The sequence below is a fragment of the Myxocyprinus asiaticus genome, chromosome 4, assembly GCF_019703515.2.
Source record: "Myxocyprinus asiaticus isolate MX2 ecotype Aquarium Trade chromosome 4, UBuf_Myxa_2, whole genome shotgun sequence".
Lineage (NCBI taxonomy): Eukaryota > Metazoa > Chordata > Actinopteri > Cypriniformes > Catostomidae > Myxocyprinus > Myxocyprinus asiaticus.
The window spans coordinates 38,067,320-38,094,950 of record NC_059347.1 but is presented as its reverse complement, the minus strand read 5'-3'; the positions used below and the strand labels follow the sequence as shown (position 1 = coordinate 38,094,950).

At 37.1% G+C, this 27,631-nt stretch overlaps 1 protein-coding gene and 1 long non-coding RNA gene across 2 annotated transcripts; one reads left to right on the top strand and one right to left on the bottom strand.

The window, feature by feature from the left end:
- LOC127439978 (serine/threonine-protein kinase TAO3-like) lies at positions 1 to 11,259 on the top strand. The gene is made up of 9 exons (XM_051696306.1): positions 1 to 122; positions 3,265 to 3,408; positions 4,674 to 4,910; positions 5,535 to 5,663; positions 6,637 to 6,840; positions 7,246 to 7,485; positions 7,769 to 7,981; positions 8,579 to 8,761; positions 8,978 to 11,259. The coding sequence occupies exons 1-9, from the start codon at positions 108 to 110 to the stop codon at positions 9,137 to 9,139; spliced, it is 1,527 nt and encodes a 508-aa protein (XP_051552266.1). The 5' UTR covers positions 1 to 107; the 3' UTR covers positions 9,140 to 11,259.
- Positions 11,260 to 13,107: 1,848 nt separating this feature from the next.
- Positions 13,108 to 24,984, bottom strand: LOC127439980 (uncharacterized). The gene is made up of 4 exons (XR_007897031.1): positions 24,930 to 24,984; positions 24,424 to 24,584; positions 14,062 to 14,157; positions 13,108 to 13,675 (listed from the first exon to the last, which is right to left on the bottom strand). It is a non-coding gene; the product is annotated as an uncharacterized LOC127439980 (long non-coding RNA).
- Between the last annotated feature and the right edge of the window lie 2,647 nt (positions 24,985 to 27,631).

The window sequence follows — 27,631 nt, the reverse complement described above, 5'->3', positions numbered from 1 at the left end:
ATGAGAGAGTAGCATGTGAGAGACGAAACTGATGTGCTTCACTTGACAGCGCGGGAAGGATCACGGAAGATCCATCGAGAACAGATAGGCTACTAATATCTGAATGGATGAACGTGCTTCAGGTACAAGATCATCACAAGTTTAATACTGACTGCAATCTCACAATCTCAATTAATCTCTGAAATCCACTTCCCTAGCAGTGCAGAATGATAATAGCAAAATTATTTTTTGTCACAAAATAACAGAATACTTAAAGTAAATGAATACAGATGCAACAGCACGACACGGTACGAAAATAACGGGACTTTACAGCTCTCAAAAGAATAAACTCAACGAAACAAACTGCACAGAGTGCCTTCAATGCTGTATAATGCGATAAAACCCTCTTAAAGAGACAGTATCCATTTTGCCTTTGTCCTGAACATTTACATTCCAAGTAAAAGAAAAGTACAAATGTGTTATTTTTAGTCTTTTATTTCACTCTTATCATTGTAAAATGGCACGTTTTTGAATGGCATGTAAAAATTTAAAACAATCACTCAACTTTAATTGTTTCACTGGATCTGTTGCTATTTTAATTATCTAAAATACAAAGCACTGACCATTTAAAGTGTGAGCCTGTACATCTTGAAAGAGTTATAAACATTTACAGTTCTATAGTGTTATTATGTGCCTAGATAGTCTTTAAAATAAACTTATTTTACCCAAAAATGAAATTTCTCTCATCATTTACACACCCTCATGCCATCCCAGATGTGTATGACTTTCTGTCTTCTGCTGAACACAAATTAAGCTTTTTAGAAGAATTTCTCAGTTCTGTTGGTCCTTTCAATGCAAGTGAATGGTGAACAGAACTCAGAAGGTACAAAAATGCAGCATAAAAGTAATCCATACAACTCCAGTGGTTTAATCTATGTCTTCAGAAGCGATATGATAGGTGTGGGTGAGAAACAGATCAATATTTAAGTTTTTTTTTATATATTTTTTTTTACTATAAATTCTCCTCCCTGCCCAGTAGGGGGCGATATGCTTATGTAAATCACCAAAAACAGAAGAAGAACTCTTAAGAGAGAAGAGTGCTTATGAAAGTGAAAATGGAGATTTATAGTAAAAAATGACTTAATTATTTATCTGTTTCTCACCGCTTCTCATTTACTTGCATTGATTGGACCAACAGTTCTTCTAAACATCTTCATTCATGTTCTGCAAAAGAAAGTCATACACATCTGGGATGGCATGAGGGTGAGGAAATGATCAAATATCCCTTTAACATTCACTTATTTTTACAACACATACAATGATGTCTTATGACAAAGTGAAAATCTTAGTGAATGCCGTATGTGGTTTAATGACATGGAGAGCTTAAATAACTTTCAAGTAATTACATATATTGCATATTTTTGCTGTGATCTTGTTTTATTGTTATCATCTTCACCTCCAACCCCGCTTTTGGGTGTGGACTGACTTGGACATGACATCCCGGGCTGAATATGAATCCCGCTCCGGCCCTGGTTCGAGTTCTAAGAGGTGTAGAAAAATAAGGGGCCGTTCAGAATTCCTGCGCGTAAAAAAAAAAGCTAGACTCAGCGGAACGAATGAAACAGAACATTCTCGAGACGCGTTTGTAACAGCTGAAGTTCTTTTTAACTTGACACGCCACCTAAAAATGCGGCGCTCCAGCGCAAGACGATGAAAACCAACGAGACGTGCACTGTAAAAATATCCGTAATTTTAAAGGTAAAAGAATGTAAAAATGCTACAGTATAAAAAGTGAATTGGTTAAAGAGTAGTTATCTTAACATGTATAGTAAAAAAAATGTAAAAAAAATAAAAAACTCTCTCTCTCTCTCTATAAAATAAGTCAATATACATGTAATTTTACTGCAAAATGTTGCAAAAATTCAGTTTTTTATGTATAAAGTATGATTTTCCTGAAAATGTATGGTTAAAATGTTTATTATGTATAACAAGAGAATATATGTACTTTTTATTGTAAATTAAAAACAATCGCACGTTTCCAGAAGTCTCTGCTTGACCCATCACATTTCATTAGGCTATATTTTATGGGAATAGTACGTTTCTTCTTATTTTAATATGTACATGGGGTGTTCTGTGAAATATTTTCGTTTAGTTAATGTTTATTGCATTATTTTAGTGTCACATGATGTGTTACCCTGATGTTTTTTGTGTGCTTGGGTGAGTGACACTGTGCATTGTCTCTCCGTGTATTTATTACTGATCCAGGAAGGCTCTTTATGAATTTTAAGTCATCATGTGGCCTTTTGTAGTAACTGCAGTGATTAACAATACATTTTAAAGTGAAAACCAGACTATTATAGTTCCACACGTTTACTATATCAATATAATTTAATAATATAAATGCTACTGAACAGTGATATATAGAGGCATCAAAATTACATCCTGTAAAGCCTGAAACATGGTCACCGTATTATTTTTTTTTACGGTAGGCCTATATTTATGGCAGTCACAGCTGCCACGGTATTTGACCGTAAATGCAATCGTTTTTTTTTTTTTTTTTTTTATTTTTTTGAATTGTATTAAAAAGTGGTCAAAAGTGAAAAGGGCGCGGACGTACGCAAACGCGTTCGGTGTGAACGGCCCCTTATTTTCACACACACACACGCGCGCGCGCGTTGGTGCATTTATCATTATGACTCTCCATAGACATAATGATTTTTATACTGTACAAACTATAGATTCTATCCCCTAAACCTAACCCTCAAAAAAATAAATAAATAAATAAATAAATAAATAAAAAATAAAAAGCGATTTTTTAAGCGATTTGAATAATGGGGACACTGGAAATGTCCTCATATAGCATAATACTCTTGTAATTACCAGTTTGAAACCTAAAAAATGTCCTCGTAAACCGCCCAAACCCGCGCGCGCGAGCACACACACACACACAGTCGGTAGGCATTGCGTAACTCACTCTATCCAACCGGATCTGTTTGCTTCCTCCTCCTCCTCTTCCTTCTGAGGAAGTGCAGGCGCTAGTAGTCTGAAGAGAGCCTCCTGACTCCCGCTCTCCGCGTCATCCATCGCGATGCCCTGTCCATTCGTGCAGGGACCTGTGAGCATCATACGCCAGTAACAGATGAACGGCATAAACGATGCGCTGGAAGCAGGCGGCTTTGTGCGGGCAGCAGGGAGACGCAGCGGCATCATCCTCATCCTCAGCAGCAGCAGGGCGCTCGGTTAGCGCCCACCCCCACTCACTTCGTCTTTTCCTCCCCCCTGCAGAAGCATGCTTGCGTGAGGGATGAGGCTGGAGACAGGGACATCAGGCCAGAGCTGCGGCCTTCTTCTTTTCACAAGAGCCGGGCTCGCCACCATCGCAGCAGCAGCATCCGCCAACGCTTTGCCATCATCACACCAGCATCTTTGGTAGGCAGCCTATCTCTCCGCTTCTCCTCTCCGTTTTTGCATAAGAAATGCAGGCCTGCTATGGTCATCCACTCAACCCCACATCAGTAGCCATGGCAACCACATCCTGTTAATAAGCGCTTTTCTCCCCCCCCCCCCCCCCCCCCACCCATCTTCTACTAATGTGAACATAACTGAGATATCGCTTCATTGCAGTAAAAGCATTCCTTTTGTTGTTTCCTGTGAGGTATTTTCAAGAACTGTACATGATGTACGTTTTTTAATATAGCCTAATATATAATTTCCTTTTTTAGAATGCAAGCTATGTCAATCCGTTTTAATGCAACCTAGTACATCATCAAAAGAACAGATTATCCTTAATAATGCATATTAAGTCTTCAACACTTTAGTCAAAATAGAACAGCCTATAATGTATGTTGATGAAGCACAGTATATTCACCATAACAGCTAACCAGCTCTGAATTTCTCTTCAATGAAAAGGGATGTGAAGCATGCTAAATAGTAATACTAAAGTGAGAAGAGTAAACTGATGTCCATGGCTACATTTATGGGGTCCTTTTACGGCACAGATGTATATGTGGTCCTGCGTTTGATTGCTCCTGTGTTGTTTTAATGTCATGTGTAAGCCATCATATTGTATGTAATCTGTAGCTTGCAGTTTAAGGGTATTTGTTTTCCCCAATGGGTGTTTCAGAAATGTTTTTTCATTTTGTAAGTGACTCACTATAAAACATGTGAGTTGTGGACAAGTAGACAAACTTTAAAACAATTCATAGAATAACAAATTTATTCAAGCAAAGGGCTTATACTGTAGATATCAAACAGCCCAGATCATATATGCCAGAATGCTCCTATAGTATACACTTATTATTGCTATATGTCCATATTAGTGGCTAGGCCCAAATTATACCACCATTATACTAGAACTATATAAAATACACATATTCTAAAGTAAAGTTTTATATATTAATCATTAATATTAAATAAGTTACAGAAGTCACTTTACAGTTTTGGTTTTGCTGTGCATCTCAGTAATGTTAATGATAACTAAAAACAATGCATATCTTACAGCTTAAATTTGATATCTAATAGAAGCTTTGCACATTTCTGAATTTAGATTTATTATACATCTAAAAGTACCCCTACAACGATCTCTTGGACTGTGGTTTAGTGGGAAAAAAACAGAAATAATTATACATTGTATTTGTTTAGTCTGTTACTTGGCTTACCTAATCTCTGACCCCCAAAACACTGTGTGTCTGCAGGTCAGTGGGCAGATCCAGGAGCATGAGCAGGAAGCTGTGTGGCGCGAGCAGATGTCAGGGTACAAGCGCATGCGGCGGCAGCACCAGAAGCAGCTGATCGCCCTGGAGAACAGGCTAAAGGCCGAGATGGATGAGCACAAGCTCCGGCTGCAGAAGGAAGTGGAGACACAGGCCAATAACACCTACATTGAACTGGAGCGGCTGGCCAAGAAGCAAACTGCACAACTGGACAAGGAGGTGTGTGGTCCTACTTTCCACCAGTGCTGGCACTATGGGGTGACTAGATTGGGCATTACCCTCCCAGATTTTCACTCTCACTCCCAAAAGTGCATACAATTTTTAATAAACCAAGGTAGAGCCATAGCTCAAGAGGAAAGGATGATGAACAGTGTTCTATATTTACAGGTAAAACACAGTTAAAGCATACAGAATAGAGTAAATAGCCAATGAATTCCAATGATAGATTGGTCCTATTTTCTTTAATCTGCAAAGTCATTGAAATGTAAAACAATCGTGGTCATTATACATTAAAATAGAGAGTCTGTAATGGCTACCTTTTTATTGTTCTCAAACTGCCCCTCCCCAGCATACACACTTCACTGTGTAAAATACGCTTCCTGTGCTTTACATACAATGGAGTGTAAAAATACGTTTGTGCAAAATGTAGATTTAAAAAAATAAGATAACTTCATTTAACATGAAGAAAAAAACAATTCCCTGATGACAAAATATTGTTTGTGTTAGTTTACTAACTACTAACCACATTGAACTTTTTGTGATACTCTTCCTTCCCTTGGTCTAGATGATTAACATTTCTGGTAAATATTTTGGTAAACCAATTTCTATTTTGTCTCTCAAAAGATAAGGGCCTCGGCAGCAGAGGAGAAGCGAATCCAACAACAAATGTTGGTCCAGCAGAAGAAGGAGCTGACCACCTTCTTGGACACACAGAAAAAGCAGTACAGACTATGTAGAGAAAGGATGAAAGAGGTGGGACTCAGTCAAGATAAGTCTTTCATATTACCTGTAATAGGTGGTGGCCTTTGGTTCAGCTCCAGCCCTAGCATTTTGTGGGCCCTAAGCAGCACCCCTACCTACAAGTACACTTATCCAAACACACCCAATATTAATAAATAAGCAAGTTTAAATTGTGCAAATGAATAAGAAAGAATTCAATTACCAAATTAATGTATGGTACGGTAGATAATATTTGCATTTACTGTAAATAGTGGCATATGCTATTTGCACCCTGGTGTATAATAAAACAGTATTTAATCTAATAGTATTGTGATGGAACTTAACTAAATCATTGGCAGCGGGACGAAACGCACCTGATGCGTCATGTAATAATTGTTCCTCGTCACTGCTGTCTTTACTGTAAATGCAGAGTGCAGCTTTAGAGAGAGTGGTGTCTTCAGGCCCAGGAAACGGGTTACCGCAGCCCTCGCTTTCTGGCCCGCTAAAAAAAAATATGCTAGCAAAAGCCGCCAACCACACTTTCCAGACCGGGAAGGCATGCATGCGCCCGTCCACTGCCTTCTCTGCACTGCCCAACCATTAGTGGGCCCCCCGATCATGACAAGAACACCACGTTTACTTTTAGTGATATCACACTCCCCTTAGACATTTTATTTACACCTTTTGTGTTCATTTTTATTTAAAAATGAACACAAAAGGTGTAAGCATATGTCGCTTAATAGGCAGGGCCGGCACTGCTGTCGTTGCTGGTTCAACACCCACAAAGAGCAAGCTATGAACTATCACCATTGTGCCCTTAAACAAGACACTTTACCCCAGGTTGCTCCAGGGATGATTATCCCTGTAATAGGTGTACTGTAAACCGTTTGGATAAAAGCATTACTTACTAACTTATGATGCTAACTGACTATATTAGATTTACATATTTTGGTTTTCTCAATTCATTGTGTGTGAGTGTTTTTTCATGTTGCTCTATATACATTAGGAAATGAATGAAGACTCTGACACACCAAAAGAGGAGAAACAGGAGTGCTTGTCACGGCATAAGGAAACAATGCAGCGCTCCCAGGCAGAGGAGGAGGCCCAGCTGTTGAACCAGCAAAGACTGGTTTACGAAAGGAGCTGCCGTGCTCTGAAAAGGAGAAGCCTGATCAAGAAGCACGAATTTGAACAAGAGCAAATTCGGGAGGCAAGAAATAACATTAGTCACCACAATGTGAATGTCTCAAGCACATTGTTTTGTTCTTGGGAATTTGGGGGTTTTATTTAGACATTGGATCACAGTGGTTTCCAATAAATAAAAAACTAATAAATAAATGGAACAAAATGAAAGAAGAAACCTACACACAAAGAATGTAGTGTAACAGGTGTAGACAATTTAGAGGACACACACTATTGTGGTAATGCCTCTGAAGTCTGGAGTCCATCACGTCCTGTGTGTTATAAAAATCTTCAAAAATTTGCGAAGTCACTTATGAGTTTTCATAATACTGTAATTTACACATATCCTATTTAGACACAGTGAAACTGCTGTTAATGTCACACAAACTATTGAAATATTTCTCATATATGTACTGCTCTCTCTGTTAAAAAGGAGCTTAACAAGAAGAAGACACAAAAAGAAATGGAGCATGCCTTGATGATCAGGCAGGATGAGTCCACCCAGGAGCTGGAGCGGCGGCAACTACAGGTCTTACAAAGGCTACGCTTTGAGCTGATGCGCCACCAGCACCAAACAGAGTTGGAGAACCAGGAGGAGTACAACAATCGACGGCAGAGGGAGCTACACAGGAAGCATGCTCTTGAACGCCGACAGCAGCCCAGGAGCCTTAAAGTAAACAGCACACACTTGTAACTAGAGGTAGAACCAACCTAGAGATAATTGTTTGGTTAGTTCTTATACAACTGAAAGCAATGCAGAGTTTTGAATGTAAACTTCACAAATTCCTCCCAAAATGTCTCTGTGTGCAACAATCAAAGTACACCAAATAGGCCAAAGTATTAAATAGATTAAAAGCACAATTTGAAAAAAAAAAATCATGTGAAGTCTTTCATGCCCTACCCAACCATTGCATGATACATTATAAATGATTCTTATTAATCTCCTCTTCTTAAAGTCATTGGAGATGCAGATCAAAAAGCAATTCCAAGACACCTGTAAGGTGCAAAACAAGCAGTACAAAGCTCTGAGGAACCATCAGTTGGAGGTCTCCCCAAAGAGTGACCACAAAGCCATCCTAAAGTCTCTGAAGGAGGAGCAGACCCACAAGCTCGCACAGCTGGCAGAACAATACGAGCAGAGCATTCATGAGATGATGGCCTCTCAATCGGTAAGGGGCTTCTACACACGCACCAGAAACAAAACAGCTCCTCTTTGTTGGAAAACCACAAAATTTGTGCTCAGAGTGGGTCAGTTCATATGCTAGGTTAGTAATCATAAACTCAACTCCTAGACCTTGCCCTGATAAATGTGTTGTAACTCTGAGTTTCACAGTTTAATTAGGTTTGTTAGTTTAAAGTTGGTGCAAGGATATTCAATCATGTAAGTTCTCTGGAATTGGAGTTTGCTGTTCCTGTCTAAATAGAAGTGGAGTGCTGTAAATAAGCTACGAAGAAAGGCAATTATGTTGGTCTGGGATACCGTTTAATTTTTCTTCTCAAACAACCAGACAAAATTTCTGCTTTTTTAGTAGATGTTTTTAATGGATATAAAGTATAAACGTTTTACTCACACTGTCCCCTCATCAAAAAACATTTTGGTTACCTGTGGCATTATTATTAATCCAAATACAAATCTTAAATGACTACTTAAACTGTATATGATTCCTTGTTTTTATACAGGAGAGAAAACATTGTTCAGTATTATCTACAGTATAGTAAACATCCTCAGTGTTTTGGGTAGTAATTGCAACATGCAACTCTTTCAGTTACATTTAGATCAAGAGCAGGAGTCCGAATGCCAGGCTTTAAGGCAGCAGCTGCATCAGGAGATGGAGCTCCTGGATGCCTACCAGAACAAAACTAAGGCGCAGATGGAGGCCCAACACGAGTGTGAGGTGCAAAAGTTGGAACAGAAGGTGTCCTTGCGCCGGGCTCACTTGGAACAGAAAGTGGGTTGTTTTTTTAGATTAACCTATATAATTCATAGGTTAGATATATAGGCCCATGTACTGGTCCTGCAAGCTTGGTATACCAACATGGTAGCGCAACTAGCTGTTGAAAATTGTTGAAACAAGAGCAAACTAGCTGTTGAAAACTTAGCGAACTATCTATCCAAATCTCTGGCTGTAGGTACAGTCCTATGAATGTCTCTATTTTGTTTACAGATTGAAGAAGAGATGGCCTCACTTCATAAGGAACGGACTGAAAAAATCAAGCATTTATTTGAGCGTCAAGAGCGAGAATTGGAGATGTTTGATTCAGAGAGTGCACGGCTAGGATTCGGAAGCTTAGCCTCGTTTGACTTTCCCAACGAAGAGGCCAGATGATCCAAAAGATGTTAAAGGGACCGTATTACACTGATGTCTTTGGACACATTGTGCCTGCACTGTCCCTGATTGTTGGATTTACCATGACCACACAACAGTGGCCATGCTGGATCAATATCTTTTAACTCATATCGGCTGAGAGAACTTCACTGAAATACTGAGAGGAGAAACTAAACAGCCACAGACACAAAGTGCTTTAGTGGTGCATTACGGAGTTCATGAACCAAGAGGAAATATCTAGACAAATAGACCTTTTCTCCATGCCATTGTCCAACTTTTGGTATTAAATTAGTAATTCAGGATATTTTAGTACAAGTAAGCACTTTGATAAGTTAAGTATGATCCCATCATGTAAGGTGGATATGAAGTGTGAAATGCCTTTGGTGTCTTCAAAGGACATTGTGACTGTAGAATGTGTCCTGTGTCTTCACCGTGGCTATTAGCTGTTTTGTATGTGTCACAGAGAATGTGAAAACTGTTGATGAAATCTTTATGCAGAAGCAGATTTTAAAGCAGTGTCTGATTTTAAAACATGGTCAATACATTGAGAGGATTGAATTAATTTCATATTGTGGAACCCACGCTTTATTTCTTTTTTACTTAGAAAAAAAACAACAACAAAAAATGTATTCATTGTTCAGTATCCGAAATTAATTGGCATTAGTTTTATCAGGATGTGGATTTATTACATTGAATCAGTTCTGTCAGAGTTACTGGTATTATTGCATGCACTTTAAAAGACAAATTCAGGTTGTGAAGTGGAGCATGAATCTGTCAAGAGATTTTAGCCGTGTAAAAATAAAAGTGGTCATAGCAGTTTTGTTTTCATGGCTATTGATACTGAACATAAGCTTTATCTTTGATATAAATACCCGCCAAATTGCCAAATGCCTTTAAGTTATGTTGATGAATGTTTTTGTTTTCCTTATTTTGCACAATTTGTTGAATTGTGATTCATTCGATGTGGACTTATCACTGCTCTTGTACAGGGAAAATGTTGCAATTTGTGTTGTAAAAAGTTTTATATAAATATTTGTATATGATAACCTAAATAGGGTTTACATATGTATTGGTTGATCATTACCAACAAAAATCTATGGAACTCTTATTCAGTGAAGGCAGAGGAATGCTTATTTTTGTAAGTAAATTAGAAAGAATAGAAGGTTTAACTTATATTCTCATGCATCATGTGACAGCCAACATGTCTGGTGGAGCTTTAATGCGGACACCTTTGTATAACAGAGTTCATGGCTTGCTTTTATTGAAGAAAGACACCACTCCAGCAACTAGCAGTTGTTTCTTAATTAAAAAAACATGTACTTTATAGGCAGATTTGTGGTGTGTAATAAAAGATTATTTGGGCCTGACCAGCTACTATCTTTTATAAACCATGACCCTTACCTTCACTATTCACAAGTGTCTCAAAATGTTTTATCAGTGAAAATCAGGATGAGAATGCAAAGAGATTTCCTGTTACTGTCATTTAGGGCCTCCTTTCAAACAAAGCCATTATTAAAACTGCCGTTGCACAAATGAAGTGATCTTTTAACAAATAAACAATGAAGTTTTGATTGGCTAATGGCATGCTGGAAACTATTCATCAGTTTTCTTAAAATAGATTGATGGCAAGGATTTCTTTATTTATTGTGGTTGCTATGAAAGCTTATTTGTGTTTTCGAAAATTAAGACAATGAAATGTTCTTTGGTGTGTTGATACAGCCTTTACTGCTAAGGCATTGGTAAGCCTTAAGTGAGGACATTAGTTTTTACTTGATACAGATACAGCCACTTTAACTTTTTAACCCATGACCCATATATATAAGAAGTTTTGACCGTGGGCTTACTTTATTTATTTATTTTAAATGAATTAATTTACAAATCAATTTTACCCTATTACTGCATAACTGTTTGGATATTTTCCCAATATAAAACAAATAATCTGATGTGCAATCCCTCCACTGACCACAAGATTGTGACATTGCTTAGAGAAATATCCACAGGTCAGATCAGAGCTACTTTGTGTAACTACTTCCTCTACATCAGTGATTCTCAACTGGTTTTGCTTCGGGACCCAGATTTTACATTGGAAGCCAAGTAGTGACCCACTATAATAAAAACATAACCTGTATTTAATGTATCCTGGGTTGCATTTCCTTTTATGTTTCATAGTTTTGTTCATGGTTTTCAAGTATAAGGGCATGCATCAAGTGACATAATTTTTGTTGTTTCTACAACAAGATAAATAAAATTGATCTCGTTTAAAAGACTTTAAGATATTTTTACAGGAAAACAATACCAAAATTATTATCAAGAATAACATTTTTGCCCTAATATCAAAGGTCTTACTAGAAAAAAAGAAATTATGATCCAACGTGAATTTTCTTGATAAAAAAAGTATGATCACGCCTGGTAACATGTGCATGTAAAATGGCTAGAAAAAACATTTTAGCTTAGCGTAAAGCTGACAATTTACACAAGGTTTATTTCTATTTCTTCTGCTCCAAACTTACTTCAAATGTATTTCTCTGTCTGCTCGTATGAATGTAACACATCATAAGAAAGTGTTTCACCGCTATTGAAATTCACTTTGGATCGCATCATTTATATGTATAAATGTTTTCCATCTGAAAGGACTAAATATTAAATGAAACAAATGACAATAAAATGCAAAGTAATCTGTTCAGTAATCAAAATACTTTTTGAATGTAACTTTATTCTAATTACCAATGATTTAAATTGTAAATGTAGTGGAATACAGTTACTTATATTTTGTATTTTAAATACGTAATCCCGTTACATGTATTTCTACTCCCCAACCCTGCATATAAATGATGCGATCCAAAGTGCATTTGAACAGCGGTGAAACACTTTCTTATAATGTGTTACATTCATACGAGCAGACAGAGAAGTAAGTTTGAAGTAAGTTTGGAGCAGAAGAAATAGAAATAAACCTTGTATAAATTGTCAGCTTTATGCTAAGCTAAAATGTTATTTCTAGACATTTTACATGCACATGTTACCAGGCACGATCATATTTTTTTATCAAGAAAATTCAAGTTGGGTCATAATTTCTTCTTTTCTGGTAAGACCTTTGATATTAGGGCAAAAATCATATTCTTGATAATCATTTTTGTATTGTTTTCCTGTAAAAATATCTAAAAATCCTTAAAACAAGATCAGTTTGATTTATCTTGTTTTAGAAACAACACTGCATAAGATATTTAGGTTTTTCAGAGAATGTATTTTTAACATGTGTATTTTGTCTTACTGTTCTGGCAGAGTTGTTATAGTCAAAACAAGTGAAAAAATCTACCAGTGCTGAAGAAGTAATCCAAAGTATTTAGAATACGTTACTGATGTTGAGTAATCTAATGAAATACATTACAAATTACATTTTACAGCATGTAGTCTGTAATCTGTAGTGGAATACATTTCAAAAGTAACCCTCCCAACCCTATCTGTAGGTGTGTTCAACTTCTTGCAGCGCTGCGCAGACTGATCGGAGCTGAACTTGAAGCAGTGCATGTCGGTTAGAAATTTTTTCCGATTTCTCACGACACCGTCACCACCACCGTGTCACAGTTATGTATACCATAAAAGTACTGCGAGTGCAGCACAGCTGCTGAAGTTGCTCCAGAGTAGCTGCACAAGCTCTGATGATGACACAGCTTATTCACAATTGGCCAGACTCACAACGTAACAATGGTTACATGTGTTTCATGGGCTGCGTTCGCAATTGCATACTTCAAATACTACTTTTACTACTTCTGTTTTGTCAGTCTATGGCAGAAATAAGAGTAGCGTGGTAGTATGCCATATGATGTCTATTCTGACACCTCCAGTTCAGCGAAAACTCCGTGTTTTTATAGCCGTACATCATGTTTATATCATGCTATAGTATGTTTGTCATAGTCATATCATGTTTATTCATAAAAATAATTCAAAATGATTAAAAATACTGACTCCTTTATTGGTATTAAAATAATACAGGCTTTTATCGGACTTTCTTCTTGTACACACAACAGGCACTGTATTAAGCAGCACATAAACTTGAAATTGTTTGGTTATTGTCTGGTTATTTTATGTAAAATTCAAACATCTGTCCATCTGAATTCCACGTCTGCAATAAAGAAAACAAACATTGCACAATCTTTCGTGACTGGCGTGGGTTCAGCATGCGACTGGAAGTGCAAAGTGTCCGGCTTGACGGCTCTCTTTTCAACTCCTCCCCCAACTGTAACTGGCAAATATGTTTTTATGTGTTACGTAAGTCATTATTAATCAATGATCCAACTGATTTTTTTACAAACAGAAACCACATAAAAACACTGCTACTGGTTTAGACAAGCACTCAAGTGAAGTGAAAAAGTCTGGAAAAAAAAACAAAAAAAACAAAAAACAAAACGACTTAAGTTTGAAGAATGGTACATAAAATAGGGATGTTAAATAACGAACCATGGGGGGCCTGGCTATCTCAGCAGTAAAGAGTCAGAGACAGCCTGAACCACAGGGACGATCCTAGGGACTCTGGGGGCCCTAGGCAAAAAAAAAAAAAAAAAGAAAATATGGGCCTTTCTGAATGCACCTGCTAACCCCCCCCCCCCCCCCCCCCAAATCAAGCAGAACATTTACAGTAAGCTATTTTGAATGCACGTATATTAAATTCATGCAATAATAGAAACATTTTGAAAGTGCACGTTGTAATACAAAAATACAAAAATACAAAAATAAATAAATACATTCAAAGTGCACTCAGGACTCCTTTTTCACTATTTCACAGCACACAGCATCACTTGACACTTAGCTGTAGGACGGGTCATCTGGTATTATTAAAGAGATCTGACTGCCTTCTGTTGTTGTGGTGATGCCACTAAGGAGTGGTGTGGCCTCTACTTTATGAGGTGTTGATGTGATGGAAGTACCTGCTGTTGTGGTACTGCTGATGGGACTGCTGGATGTGTGAAGATCCTCTACATCATGAGCAGAGCAGGAGGCTGCACTGGAAGTCCATGGAACTGCTAAATAATTAAAGTAAATAATTATATAAATTCAGACATTCAGATAACTATAGCTTGAATATTTTCATTCAGCATGAATATTCTCATTGTAACACACAGAATTTGGTCAAATAATTTTTGAGAGAAGGCCATATCGACATCAATAATACCACATTGTGATACAATGAATTCACATTCAATATGTGCTTGTCTGGGGTGTTGTAAAAACTTCAGTGAAGCTCTTAGAGAGAGAAAAGAAAGCATAGAGCATTTAAGCTACTATCTTTCACTAACAAGCATTCATTTTTGTAACATACAGTATAGGTTTAAAAGCTGGCAATGCCATCTCATAACCACTCTTTTCATGAAAAATAAATGATCTAATCCATAGAAGTTGCTTAACTAAACTCAATAGAAATATAAACTAGCTGTGATGATGTAATAACTCTCTTCTATATGTGCCCCTCTTTTTCTGTACATATGTAACACACACCATGTTTACCATGTCACATAATTTAGAGGAAAACTGAATGGCAATCCAATCTTTTCTAAAGAAATGTGAAGTAAACATATGAGAATCCATAAATTTGTCTCTAAATGCACTCATATTTGGACTACAACTTGTAATGGACGTTGTTTACTGAAGCCTCGCAATGACAAATAGACGAGAGTTTGCTTGCTTTAATGGACATGTGTGTCTTTATTACATGTTTATGTCCGTAACTCTCGTTTTGATTTTGCATGTCAGATGTGTACTCTTTATATAACTTAAGGAATTACTCTTACTGTAAAATGTATATCATAAAACAGTGGTGAAATATAAAATCTGGAGACTACACATTTGCAATGATATATAGTTTGTTGCGATTAAATAAGAATTGTATGTAGAATTTACGGAAGCCCTGAACCACAAGGTGGAAAAAAATAAAAATAATGGTGAAAAAATAAAATAAAATAGTGTCTCAGTTCCTTCCTGAGCCTAAGTCTTAAAAATTTTTTCTCTCTTCCTAAATTTTTTTTTCTCTCTTCAAAACATTTTTTTTCTCTCTTCAATTTTTTTTCTCTCTTCCAAAATTGTTTTTTTTTGTCTCTCTTCAAAAAAATGCATGCGGTACCAACCTTGGCCACCAGGTGCTACTATCAGTAAACATGTAATCTTATGCTTTTAATGCTTTCTCTGTTGCTATATAGCCGAATAATACATTTATTATTTATTTAAGGGTTTGCAAACCTTAATCAAGACAAAATCAGGTTACATATGTTTGATATGGCATTCGCTGTCGTGTAACAACTGGAGTTTTTTTTTTTTTTTAAATTGTTGGTCTTTCTAAACCATCTATGCCGTTTGCTCAGTGTTACATGGTGGAAGCGAAGGAATGTATTGAGGAAAACGGGAAACATGGGGAAAAACCCCTCCCAATTTACTCACGGCGTTTTCGCAATAACAGCCAGCCCACGTCCCGGCACGGCAGCTCCGGCAAAAAATTAGCAGTACAAAAAACCCCTCCTAACAACAGAAATTATTATACTTTTATAGCTTCACGCCCATACTGCTAATACAAAACAGGTATGTGTAGCCTACTATTCTTCCCTCCGCGGAACCCGGGGAGCGATACTATAGGTGATTCCTCACCCCTCACCAATATGTTTGAGATGAGCATTTTACATTGGCGTAACTGTCTAGCTCATGTTTAGACAGATCAACAATATTTGGATATTTATTAAGATATAATATTTCTCTCTCTTTGAAGAGAGAAAAAAAGATTTTTGAAGAGAGAGAAAAAACATTTAGGAAGAGAGAAAAAAATGTAAGACTTAGGCTCAGGAAGTAACTGAAACACACATTTTTTTTTCTTTTTTTTTCTCCACCTTGAGGTTCAGGGCTTCCGTATAAAATGTCATCCTAGTCTGCTAAGCATTGTCAGTCATTGGTTTCAAGTGTCGTTGCAGTGAACTACTGTTATTGCCGCCCACGGGGGTACCCCAGCTTGGGGCCCCAGGTAATTGCCTGGCTTGCCAGTCCAGTAGGTCGGCATCTACTGAACCGTCTAAATATACTGGAAGCTAAGGTCTATTTATTTTATGTAAGTGTGTATAAGATTGCTTATGTTAGGTTAGGGTTAGTAAGCCAAGGGTTTTGGTGTTTCTTTCGCAATGGATTTTAGGGTGGAATGTCCCACAGAAGACAAATGGAGGGAGGCGCATATCTTGAAAGTTTGAAAACTTATTTTGGCAGTTTTTATTGAAGGGAAGTAGGCACATCGGACTCGAGGGGCAGGCTGCGTCCGAAACTAGAAAAATGCTGCCTTTGGGGGCTGTATACAGAGGCAGGATGTAAATAAGGTGGTTTTCAAACTGTTCGGAGATCAGTTTCCTTAAGAGTTCCATTCATTCAAAACAGCTGTCAGTTAAACCATTAACTGATTAAGCAGCAAGGCAGCTGCCTACGCTTTCGGCTGCAGCTGTGGACACATCTTACCCTGTACTTTTCTGAAGGTTGGTCAGACTGGGCATCAATTTTTATTTTATTTATTTTTTTAATCACATCACAAAAACATCGGAGAATTCGGTTTTCGGAGCCCCCAGGTGTGCCATGGAAGAATACTGCTAATAACTTATTTGCCACCCAATGAGACAGACCCTTCCTGATACAATCAAGGTGCGTGCCACTCCGAAGTGATTATCCCTATACCCTATACCCTATACCCTTCAAAGACTTTACCATCCAGTCTGAGAGCTTTGAAATGCTAAAAGGTGTGGGGCTCATGTAAGGTGTAAGGTTCATTCGGAACTCCTTTTTAAGTCATTTTTATTGGAAATTCAGTTTGAAGCGATCTTACAGCATGACGATCATGATTGTTCTTCCTTGAAAGTGCCCTTCGGATGGTGATTTATGGCGTTTGGAACGCAGTCTGAGTTCTCATGCAGTTACACTTATCGCTCACACGAGGGAGCAGGTTAAGCTGTTCAAACAAACAATGCATGAATTAAGAAGAAGAAGAAGAAGAAGAAGAAAATATATATATATATATATATCTCCAGCTTATTTGAATGTACTTTTGGACTATATGCTGTACAGTACCAGTATAAAGTTTGGACACCCCTGAATTTTTCATGTGATCATCAAAATGTTTTTATTTGAAGGCTTATGCTTAAAGCCCTTAATTTGCTAAACAAAAGTTAGTTTTTTTTTTGTTTGTTTTAATTTTTTAATAATAATGTATAGACACTTATCTGCCACTTTAAGTACATCTGTACATCTACTTATTCATGCGATTATCTAATCAACCAATCATGTGGCAGCAGTGTAATGTATAAAATCAGGCAGATATGGGTCAGGAGTTTCAGTTAATGTTCACATCAACCATCAGAATGGGGAAAAAATGTGATCTCAGTGATTTAGACAGTGGCATGATTGCTGGTGTCAGACAGGCTGGTTTGAGTATTTCTGTAACTGCTGATGGGATTTTCACGTGCAACAGTCTCTAAAGTGTATAGAGAATGGTACAAAAAACAAACAATGAGCAGCAGTTCTGTGGATGAAAACACATTGTTGATGACAGAGGTCAATGGAGAATGGCCAGACTGGTTCGAGCAGACAGAAAGGCTATGGTAACTCATATAACACATATGTACAATTGTAGTGAGCAGAATAGCATCTCAGAATGCACAAAATGTCAAACCTTGAGGTGGATGGGCTACAACAGCAGAAGACCATGTCAGGTTCCATTTCTGTCAGCCAAGAACAGAAATCTGAGGCTGCAGTGGGCCTTCCATTTGTGTACCTCAGCAAAAATCCAGATTAGTCAGACCAGGCAATGCTTTTCCAATCGTCTACTGTCCAGTTTTGGTGAGCTTGTGCCTACTGCAGCCTAAGTTTCCCATTCTAAGCTGACAGTAGTGGTATTTGGAGGGGTCTTCTGCTGCTGTAGCCCGTTTGCCTCAATGTTTGACATGTTGTACATTCAGAAATGCTTTTCTGCATAGCATTGTTGTAACTCGTGTTTATTTTGGTTACTGTCACCTTGTCAGCTTGAACCAGTCTGGCCATTCTCCTCTGACCTCTGTCTTTAACAAGCCGTTTTCACCCACAGAACTGCCACTCGCTGGATGTTTTTTGTTTTTCGCACCATTCTCTTTACACTCTAGAGACTGTTGAGTGTGAAAATCCCAGGAGATCAGCAGTTACAGAAATACTCAGTCCAGCCTGTCTGACACCAACAATCATGCCACGGTTGAAATCACTGAGATCACACTGAGTTTTTTCCCCATTCTGATGGTTGATGTGAACATTAACTTAAAGAAGACCTATTATGCCCCTTTTTACAAGATGTAATATAAGTCTCAGGTGTCCCTAGAATGTGTCTGAAGTTTCAGCTCAAAATACCCCACGGATCATTTATTATACCATGTTGTAAATGCCTCTTTTTGGGTAGAATCAAAAACACGCTGTTTTTGTGCGTCTCTTTAAATGCAAATGAGCTGCTGCTTCCCGCCCCTTTCCGGAACAGGGCTGTGCCTTTACAGCTCGTGCTTCGGATACTATAGCAACAACAAATCAGAACCAATATGACTGACACCGTAAATACCGGAGTGTTTTTCAGCCATTTAGCAACGATGGATGAGCAACACAAAAATATACTGTAATGACGTTAGCTACGCGCTATAAAGAGACATGACATTTTAGGGGGTTGTCTTGCATCATGCGATTTGCAAATATTCACAAAATATAAAGTGCGATACTTACGTCTTCAGAATATAAAGCTGGAATATGAACAGTTGGTACTGATCCATGCTTGAGAGTCAAATTTTTTGAAAATCCTGCTTTATATTGACCCTCATTCACAAAGCAGTCCGGTGTAAAACGATTTGCTCAAACATACACAAATTTTGGTATGTTTTGGGGAACATTTTCTTCGAAAACAAAACTTGTCCACTGTGTCTTCAGTAGCTCTGATGCCGGGAGTACATGAAGACTCTACAACAGAACACGGATGACACTTATGAAGCCGAGACATTATTCTTCTCACTGTAGCTGCTCCAGCATGGAAAAAATGGCGGACTGTGTGTTGATCACTCAGGGGGGGGATCTATGATAATAGGGTGGAGTCAGTCACCAGTCATGGGCGTGGCCTGCTCTAAAGTGACATCACTTTAGAGCGGATACCAAAACCAGTCATTTTGAGACACTGTTTTTGATTAATAGAAATATAAGAAAGAGGAGTGGGTGGACTTTTAACATTGTAGGGTGGTTGTGTACACACACTGCCGACTCACATTTATGTTCAAACACCATTTAAAAGTGAATTTTGCATAATAGGTCCCCTTTAAGCTCCTGACCCATATCTGCATGATTTTATACATTACACTGCTGCCACACGATTGGCTGATTAGATAATCACATGAATAAGTAGATGTACAGGTGTACCTAATATAGTAACCACTGCTCCAAAACTGCCATAAAAAAAGCCAGACTACAGTTTGCAAGTGCACATTAGGACAAAGAGCTTACTTTTTGGAGAAATGTTTTCTGGTCACAAAAATGAATCACAAATTGAACTGTTTGGCCATAATGACCATTGTTATGTTTGGAGGAAAAAGGGTTAGGCTTGCAAGCCGAAGAACACCATCCCAACCGTGAAGCATGGGGGTGGCAGCATCATGTTGTGGGGGTGCTTTGCTGCAGGAGGGACTGGTGCACTTCACAAAATAGATGGCGTCATGAGGAAGGAAAATTATGTGGATATATTGAAGCAACATCTCAAGACATCAGCCAGGAAGTTAAAGCTCGGTCACAAATGGGTCTTCCAAATGGACAATGACCCCAAGCATACCTCCAAAGTTGTGGCAAAATGGCTTAAGGACAGCAAAGTCAAGGTACTGGAGTGACCATCACAAAGCCCTGACCTCAGTCTAATAGAAAATTTGTGGCAGAACTGAAAAAGCATGTACGAGCAAGGAGGCCTACAAACCTGACTCCGTTACACCAGTTCTGTGTGGAGGAATGGGCCAAAATTCCAGCAACTTATTGTGAGAAGCTTGTGGAAGGCTACCTAAAATGTTTGTCCCAAGTTAAACAATTTAAAGGCAATGCTACCAAATACTAACAAAGTGTATGTAAACTTCTGACCCATTGGGAATGTGATGAAAGAAATCAAAGCTGAAATAAATTATTCTCTCTACTATTATTCTGAAATTTCACATTCTTAAAATAAAGTAGTGATCCTAACTGACCTAAGACAGGGAATGTTTTCTACGATTAAACAGGCCCGGCTCCACAGGGGGGCCTGGGTGGGCCTGGCCCACCCAATCATGAACTTGGTCCACCTTGAGAATTACATCTACACCCAGCCCTCCAACTGTTCGGCCCACCCGGCGGGTCCTATGGCCCACCTTACATCTTAGAGCTGGAGCCAGGCCTGTGATTAAATGTCAGAAATTGTGAAAAACTGAGTTTAAATATATCTGGCTAAGGTGTATGTAAACTTCTGACTTAAACTGTATATAGACACACTGTAGACCTATATATATTTATAAAAGCCACCAACAAATTCCCAGCATATATAAGGATTTCTTCAAGACAGCTATCTCATGAAATTGGATGATAGAATGCAAAGAGTACTACCAAGGCAAAGAGGGGCTACTTTGAAGATCAAATAAAGAAAAATAAAATTAAAATAAGAATGAAAACTCAAATGGAAACTTATCTAGGAACAGTTAGTGTTGGTAAAGTTATTGAATAACATTCTCCTTGTGGGCCTGAGCTCTTACCAGTTACTAAATGCTGAACTTTATCAAACAGCAGTCTATAAGAGACACTCTCTTGAGGCCCCTGTCATGCATAAATCACTGAATATGTAGGTGCACTGCATGTGTAATTGTGTTAGCACATGGGCATGGTTTAAAAAAAGCAAGCCAAAAGTTCTTAACTCCTTTCATTTCTGCAATTTATATAAACTGTGATTAAATTCAATGCATACTTCTCGGCTACTATGCTATCATAATCTGGTCAATGATCAAGATGACAATTTTTTTTTATGATTTTTCTGATTCCCTTAGATTTATCAATTTTGTTGAATGTTTAATTTTTATAACATGGTTGTTCTATATTATTCATTAAGGAAATAATATTCTGCAATTAAATAAAAAATAATTTAATTTCCAGTATGAGTCAGGAATTTATACATTCTTGTTATAGAAAATATAAAATGATTCATGAGCCATCATAAGGTAATCTCATTTGCACTGCAGCAGTCCACTCTAGAAAGTATTGAAGTAATGGTCTTTGAAATCTAAGTTTGCAGTTCTGAAACTAATTATTTAGATCTACCATTTAATTAAACTATAATTTTAGATTGAATATCAAGAACTTGAATTTGTGAAGGCATGAGAAAAGTAATCATGTCATAATGTGCAGCATTTAATAATTTATTTTAAAGATTAGCTAAATATAGACCATTCAATACTGCAGATAACTAAATTATGCCATACCCATGAATGGCAATTAGTTGATGCTGAGCTAAGGTTGCAGCTGTTTGTACAGACTCTTTATGGTTGTTTTGGATGTTAGCAGTTGGCACAGTCAGAAATAAATGTAGCTTTGACAGCGAAAATGTGATAGGCAATGTTGGGTGTCAGGTTCAGAGGCTTCTTCATTTGTCAGGAGGTTTTTGATTGAGGTTCACTTCACCCTAGTGTCATAATTTCAAGACCTTGTATGGAAAATGACCAATAAATGCAAGCCCTGGACATCTTGACATGTTGAATAAAAATATATTAGACCTCTGCCTTCAAACATGCAACAGAATAAAATAAACAAAAAAATTAAACATCTAAACTTGTAGAAAATGTTTAACATTTACATAAAATTTAACATGAACATGGCAATGTTTATGCAGTATATACCAACTCGAAATCAGGGCAGTTACATAATTTAACTTCTTGGTTTAAACATTTCAATGAAAATGATTAAAAGTCCAAAACATTTATTTTATGTTTATTTTTGCTATGTAGAAATTATAATTTAAATAATAAGCTGTTCATGTTTAAGGGCTGTCTGAGCCAAGTACAAAATCCCCCTGATAGTATTTATTACAGTGATTGATAAGAAGCTGGTGGCTGGTTTGTGGCTATAAATTATTGCTGTGAGGAAGCCCTGAAGAGCTGCGGATCTCTAAGTATTTACAGAATTAAAGCTATTCCAAAGCAGTGATAAACATAGTAGGTGTGAATTTGTCAAAGATCTCAGCTGGAGATTTACTGACATTGCTTTCATACACAGGGTTCATTACAGTAGATTTTGTGTACACAAATGAGGGCATTAAAATGTTTGTATTTTAATCAAGTCTCAGTGTACTGTCACAGAAATCTAGTCACTAGGTAAAATTGCTTTTAGACCTCTTTACTTAATTTTTAGCCTCAAACAAAGAATAGCAAAGTTCCCATTAAATACATTTTTGATTTAGTTTCAGATAGGGCAGTAACCAATATTCAAAATAGTGGTCAAGTTGATAACAAGGGCTCTACTTTCATAAATAAAAATATTCAGTTCTTTAGTACACAAATCTGTACAAAATATGTGTATCAGTGGGTCAGAACTATTTTATGGTTGTAAGCCTATTGATATTAAATCGACAAGGATTCACCCCACCCTCCCACCCTTTTGAGACACTTGCATCATGTAGACATATTTTAAATGGAGATCCTGTAAGAGATACAGGCCTGAGAGTATGTATATAAATACTGTATGTTTCTGTAGACTGTTTGGCTCGGACATGAATGAGCTACAGGGTACAAGAAAGTACCCAGCAGTTATGATCCAACAAAGGTTGGCAACATTTGCAGGAAGGTGCAAATAGGATGCCAAGCGAGTTTTGTGTATTTTTCTGTTTTGCTTTGAATGAGGTTAAGAGCTTAATGCATGGGAGTTTTAATTTCTTCAATAACATCTATTCAGCTTTTGCATTTATGACAAATTTGATTATTGTATTCTAATTGGAACCCATTATATTAGGATTGCATGTGTGAGAAATAATATCATTAAAAATATACTTTTATTTTATTTGGATTTGATTGTATTGGCAGTTAACAGGCACAATTGAAAATATTCTGTAACTGCATCTCATGAAAATATGGGAAGACAAGGGAAAGTTATTACACTTTTTACTCCAGTCGATATTTCTTAGGGTAGGTTTGTTTTTGAAAGTCGGTTTCTGTATAGACACATACCTAAGTCTTGACGACAAAAAAAGTTGTTGAACATTTCATTGCCTAGGAAGAAAGATACAGTTCATTTAGCACATGGTGATCTTTTGTGACATCATGCCCCATATTAACTGTATGGGGTAAGTTGAACCTGCTGTTTATTGTCACTGATTGGAGGAAAAAATATCAATTTTTATATAAAATATCTAAAGTAATATTTTTTTTGGGGGGGGGAGCTGCTAGGGTGTACTGGCTAAAGTTAAAACAGCCCACCCCCAAATCTCTATGATATATTCAGCCAGAGTATGGCTCAGGTCTAGAGTATTTTCTTGTAGGAGATTTATTTAGGAAACAAAAACAAACAAACCCTAGTATGCCTGAGCATGCACAACTTAAATATCAAATCATTGTTTTGGACTACAGATATTGTAATTAAAGAATTGAATAAAATGACAACATGTAAAACAGCAACAAATGATAAGTATGAATGGTAAATAAATGTAACAACTTGGATGATATTCACATTTGTGAAAAATACCCTTGTCCTGAGAACACTGTTCAACATTTCAGTTAAAATCTACTTTCATAATATAGATGAGCCTTACCTTTATGTATGACGTCAAAAGTACAATTGCGCAAATGAACGGTGGATTTAAACACCTAGTTCAAAAGCCTCTTATTGAATTCTACCCTGAAAAGCTTTTTTTTTTTTCTTCTCCCCAAAATAAACCTACATAAGTTTTACATCTAGCCCCGTTCTCCCTTATAGGTAATATTTTAATGTTTGTTTTGAGAATGGAATTCACAAAAATGTAAGGCTATAATAAATGTAAGACTAGGTTTTGAACTGGTTCAGAGACTATTTAGCCAAAGACGGAGCACTTGTATTAAAATGAATGGGAGAAATTGGAGCACACAATATGACAGATGTAGAAAAAGAAGCCCTGCCTTATGGGTAAAAGAGCCAATCACCTTTTAGACACAAACATTGCTTGTCAGTCAACTAGAGAACATGCATTAGCTAGACCAGTCATATTTTACTGCTGATGTTAAATAAGTTATTTGATTGTAATCTTGACCAACCTTTTTGGAGATTTTCCCCATTCAAGTAGATGGGAGCTGTACTTTTATGTCGCTTGTATCCATAGAAAATAGCTGCCTGGGAGCGTCCCTAGGATGGTTGTAGAGTGGACTGACTTATCTTGAAAGGGACTTTGTCTAGGTATTCAAAACCAACATAACCACTGTAAGAACAAAACAAGCATTTGATTCATAAACATATAGCCTAGTTTCTGACATATAGCCCTTGTGACAACTAGCCCTGTTCTCCCCACATAATTTACAGTATATGCATGTGTTTATTACTTAAATGCATGCAAAACCTCTTCTAACTTTTCAAGATTCACCTCTCATTCATACATATGTGTATTGAATTTCTTATTGCTACCTTTAACTTTTGCTGCTTAACCTACTCTAACACTTCCAAACTATATTTGACAGACGCTTTAATCTTTTATCATTATTTTCAACTTTACAACTATTAATTGATCTCAAAATATATAAGCAATTTTCATATCTATCTGACTTACAGACAGTTTACTGAGCACAGAAGAATCATATGTGATCTGTCCCTGCCAATGCCGCAGACAGAAAATCAGTAGAGGATGTGATCTAAGTCTGCAGTGCCCAGTGAAATCAGCAGGGGGGCATGAAAAGCTGGATCTTTGCCAAGTGTGTGTGCCCTTTAGGGGTTCTTCCTTTTTTTCTGTTTTAAATATTCACTAAATCAATAATTGCAGGAACAATACATTATGTGTACTTGGCACTGAATAAAGTAAACATTATTTTATACAGTAAGCTGTATAAGCTAAAGAATTCAATAATTTACTGAAATTAGTATTTTTACTTTGTCTTGGCTCAACTGGGCCTTTCTGTGTAGTTTGCATGTTCTCCCCGTGTTCATGTGGGTTTCCTCCGGGTGCTCCGTTATCCCCCACATGTCCAAAAACATGCAGGTTAAGTGGATTGGATACTCTAAATGGCCACATAGGTCTGAGTGAGAGTCCCCCAGCCACTGGGGATTGTGTCAGGAAGGGCATCCGGCGTAATACCTGTGCCAAGTCAAATATCACGGATCAAAGAAGAAGTATTTTTATTTTCTTGAATCTTACAAATCCACAAACACAAGGTATCAGGAATAAGAAATACAGATGTGAGTGTACCTCTGTTTGTATCTGTTTGTAAGTTTTTTTCCAAGCACGTCATTTTGTTGGAGCAGGACATGAGCTGGTATTTTGCATCCCTATGTCTAGCATGTACCCCTTGCGTTGGCTCATAAAACTGCCTGGGTAAGTTTCCAACAGCTGAAGACTAAATGTTAAGGAACTAGATAAATCTTTATTTCACCCTTAGAGCAAAACTCTACAAGGCAATGTCTTGGTACACTTGCAGAGTACAACTTTCAAGTAGATTACCTCATTTTCTAACATTACATGCAAGTCTAAGTTCCCCTGAGTATTCCTAATTTGAGGATTACATTCCACAGTCACACTTCATCCATGTCCAGACATGGACTTGCTGTTTGTTGCTTTAGCTACTATAATATTTAATTAAAACTTTATTATCTTTATCATCTTCCCTCTTTTTTAATAATAATAATAATAAAATAAAACGTCCACAGAGATTACAGTTTCTCATTAATAATATAAATAGGAGTATGTTGTTCTTTAGAGCACCTCATTGAGTCTGCACCTGTTTAGTGAAAGTTTTTTTCACTTCCGTTTGAACCTCAAGGGAATTTCTCACAACAGCTGACTATCTTCTGAAAGTCTGCACTACGCCCATGCAACACTGGTACAGCTTTACTTTCAGCACATCTTTGAGGTTTCTTTGAGAGCACATAATCAAACTCTCAACATTAACTTTGTGTTTATTATTATAAAGCTTACACAGACCTTGCTGATGAAAACTTCACCATCCCACTCTATGCTAGAAAAGTTAACTTGAAATGTTTCTCCCCTTTTAAATGAAATCAAATCACATCGTCGCATCACCATCTACATTTACATTTAGTGCTTTGAAAACAAATGTTAAGGTAACCAGGGTTGGTTTATTGCAATTTTAATCACAGGTTCAATGCATCATAAGCAAAATTTGCATTCATTATCAGTATAGATCTGGTTCCCCTGGTGACTTTAGTTTCCCCAAAGGTTATTTTTCTACATTCTCTAACATCTTATGGAGTTTTGTGTTCCTTGCCACAGTCGCCTTTGGCTTGCTCACTGGGGGCCTAAAGACAATTGTTGTTTTTTTTAAGGCATAATCTACAATCACTTTGTTTATTTCAATAACACCATGAAGACTTTAAGACATTACAGATATCACAGCCTAATTTTCAGTTACAGCATTGTTTTTTTGTAAAGCTGAAAATGATCTGTGTTGTAAAAATTGCTATACAAATAAAAATTACTTGACTATTGCACACTTTTTTTTTTTTTTTACATGACCTTCAATTTACTTGATTATTTTCACTATCATAGGCAGGAAAGCTTCATCAGAGCTGAAAAATGATGCTGCTATCTTAACAAATCCAGCAAGATTAATCTAATGTATATACTCTTGTATAGTCTGGATTTCAATGGTTCTCCTTTGAAACTTTGAGCCAATGATTTTTTTAGCACTTTGTGGTTTTCTTGCATATCACATTTTCCCCCATCAAGTCAATGCACTTTACTTTCCCCATTCAGAATGATTTGCATTTTAATTATAATTTCATTGTTAAGCATGTGCAAGTCTAAGTTGCTTATAGTCATGCATGGTACTGTAAGGATTACCCAGGCGACCACCAGGGGTCGCTATGTATGTTTATTGTTCATTTCGTGTCTTTCGTTTGTTTATAGGGTTTGTAGTTCTTTTTCATGGTCTTTGTTCATTGTCCCTCGTTTCATCATTAGTTCTCTGTGTATTTAATCTCAATAAAGACACAATTGAAGAGTACCCCGATGTTCTTCTTCAGTGTGCAAAATAAAACTTGTAGGGTAAGATGCACCCTTAAGAACAATATACTTTTTAAAATGTAACTTTTATATATTAAGATAAATTAGTCATACAAATGAATGGGTAGAGCCGTAAAGTGACACCTACCTGTCGCAAAATTGTCTGTGGCTTCTCTTATAAAACAGCAATTTTATCATAGTGAACTCCACATATAGTTCATTCCAAAAAGGCTGTTTATTGTAAAAATTTTGAAAGGCGGTTATATCATTAAATTATGAGCTGTTTCCTCTCAAAA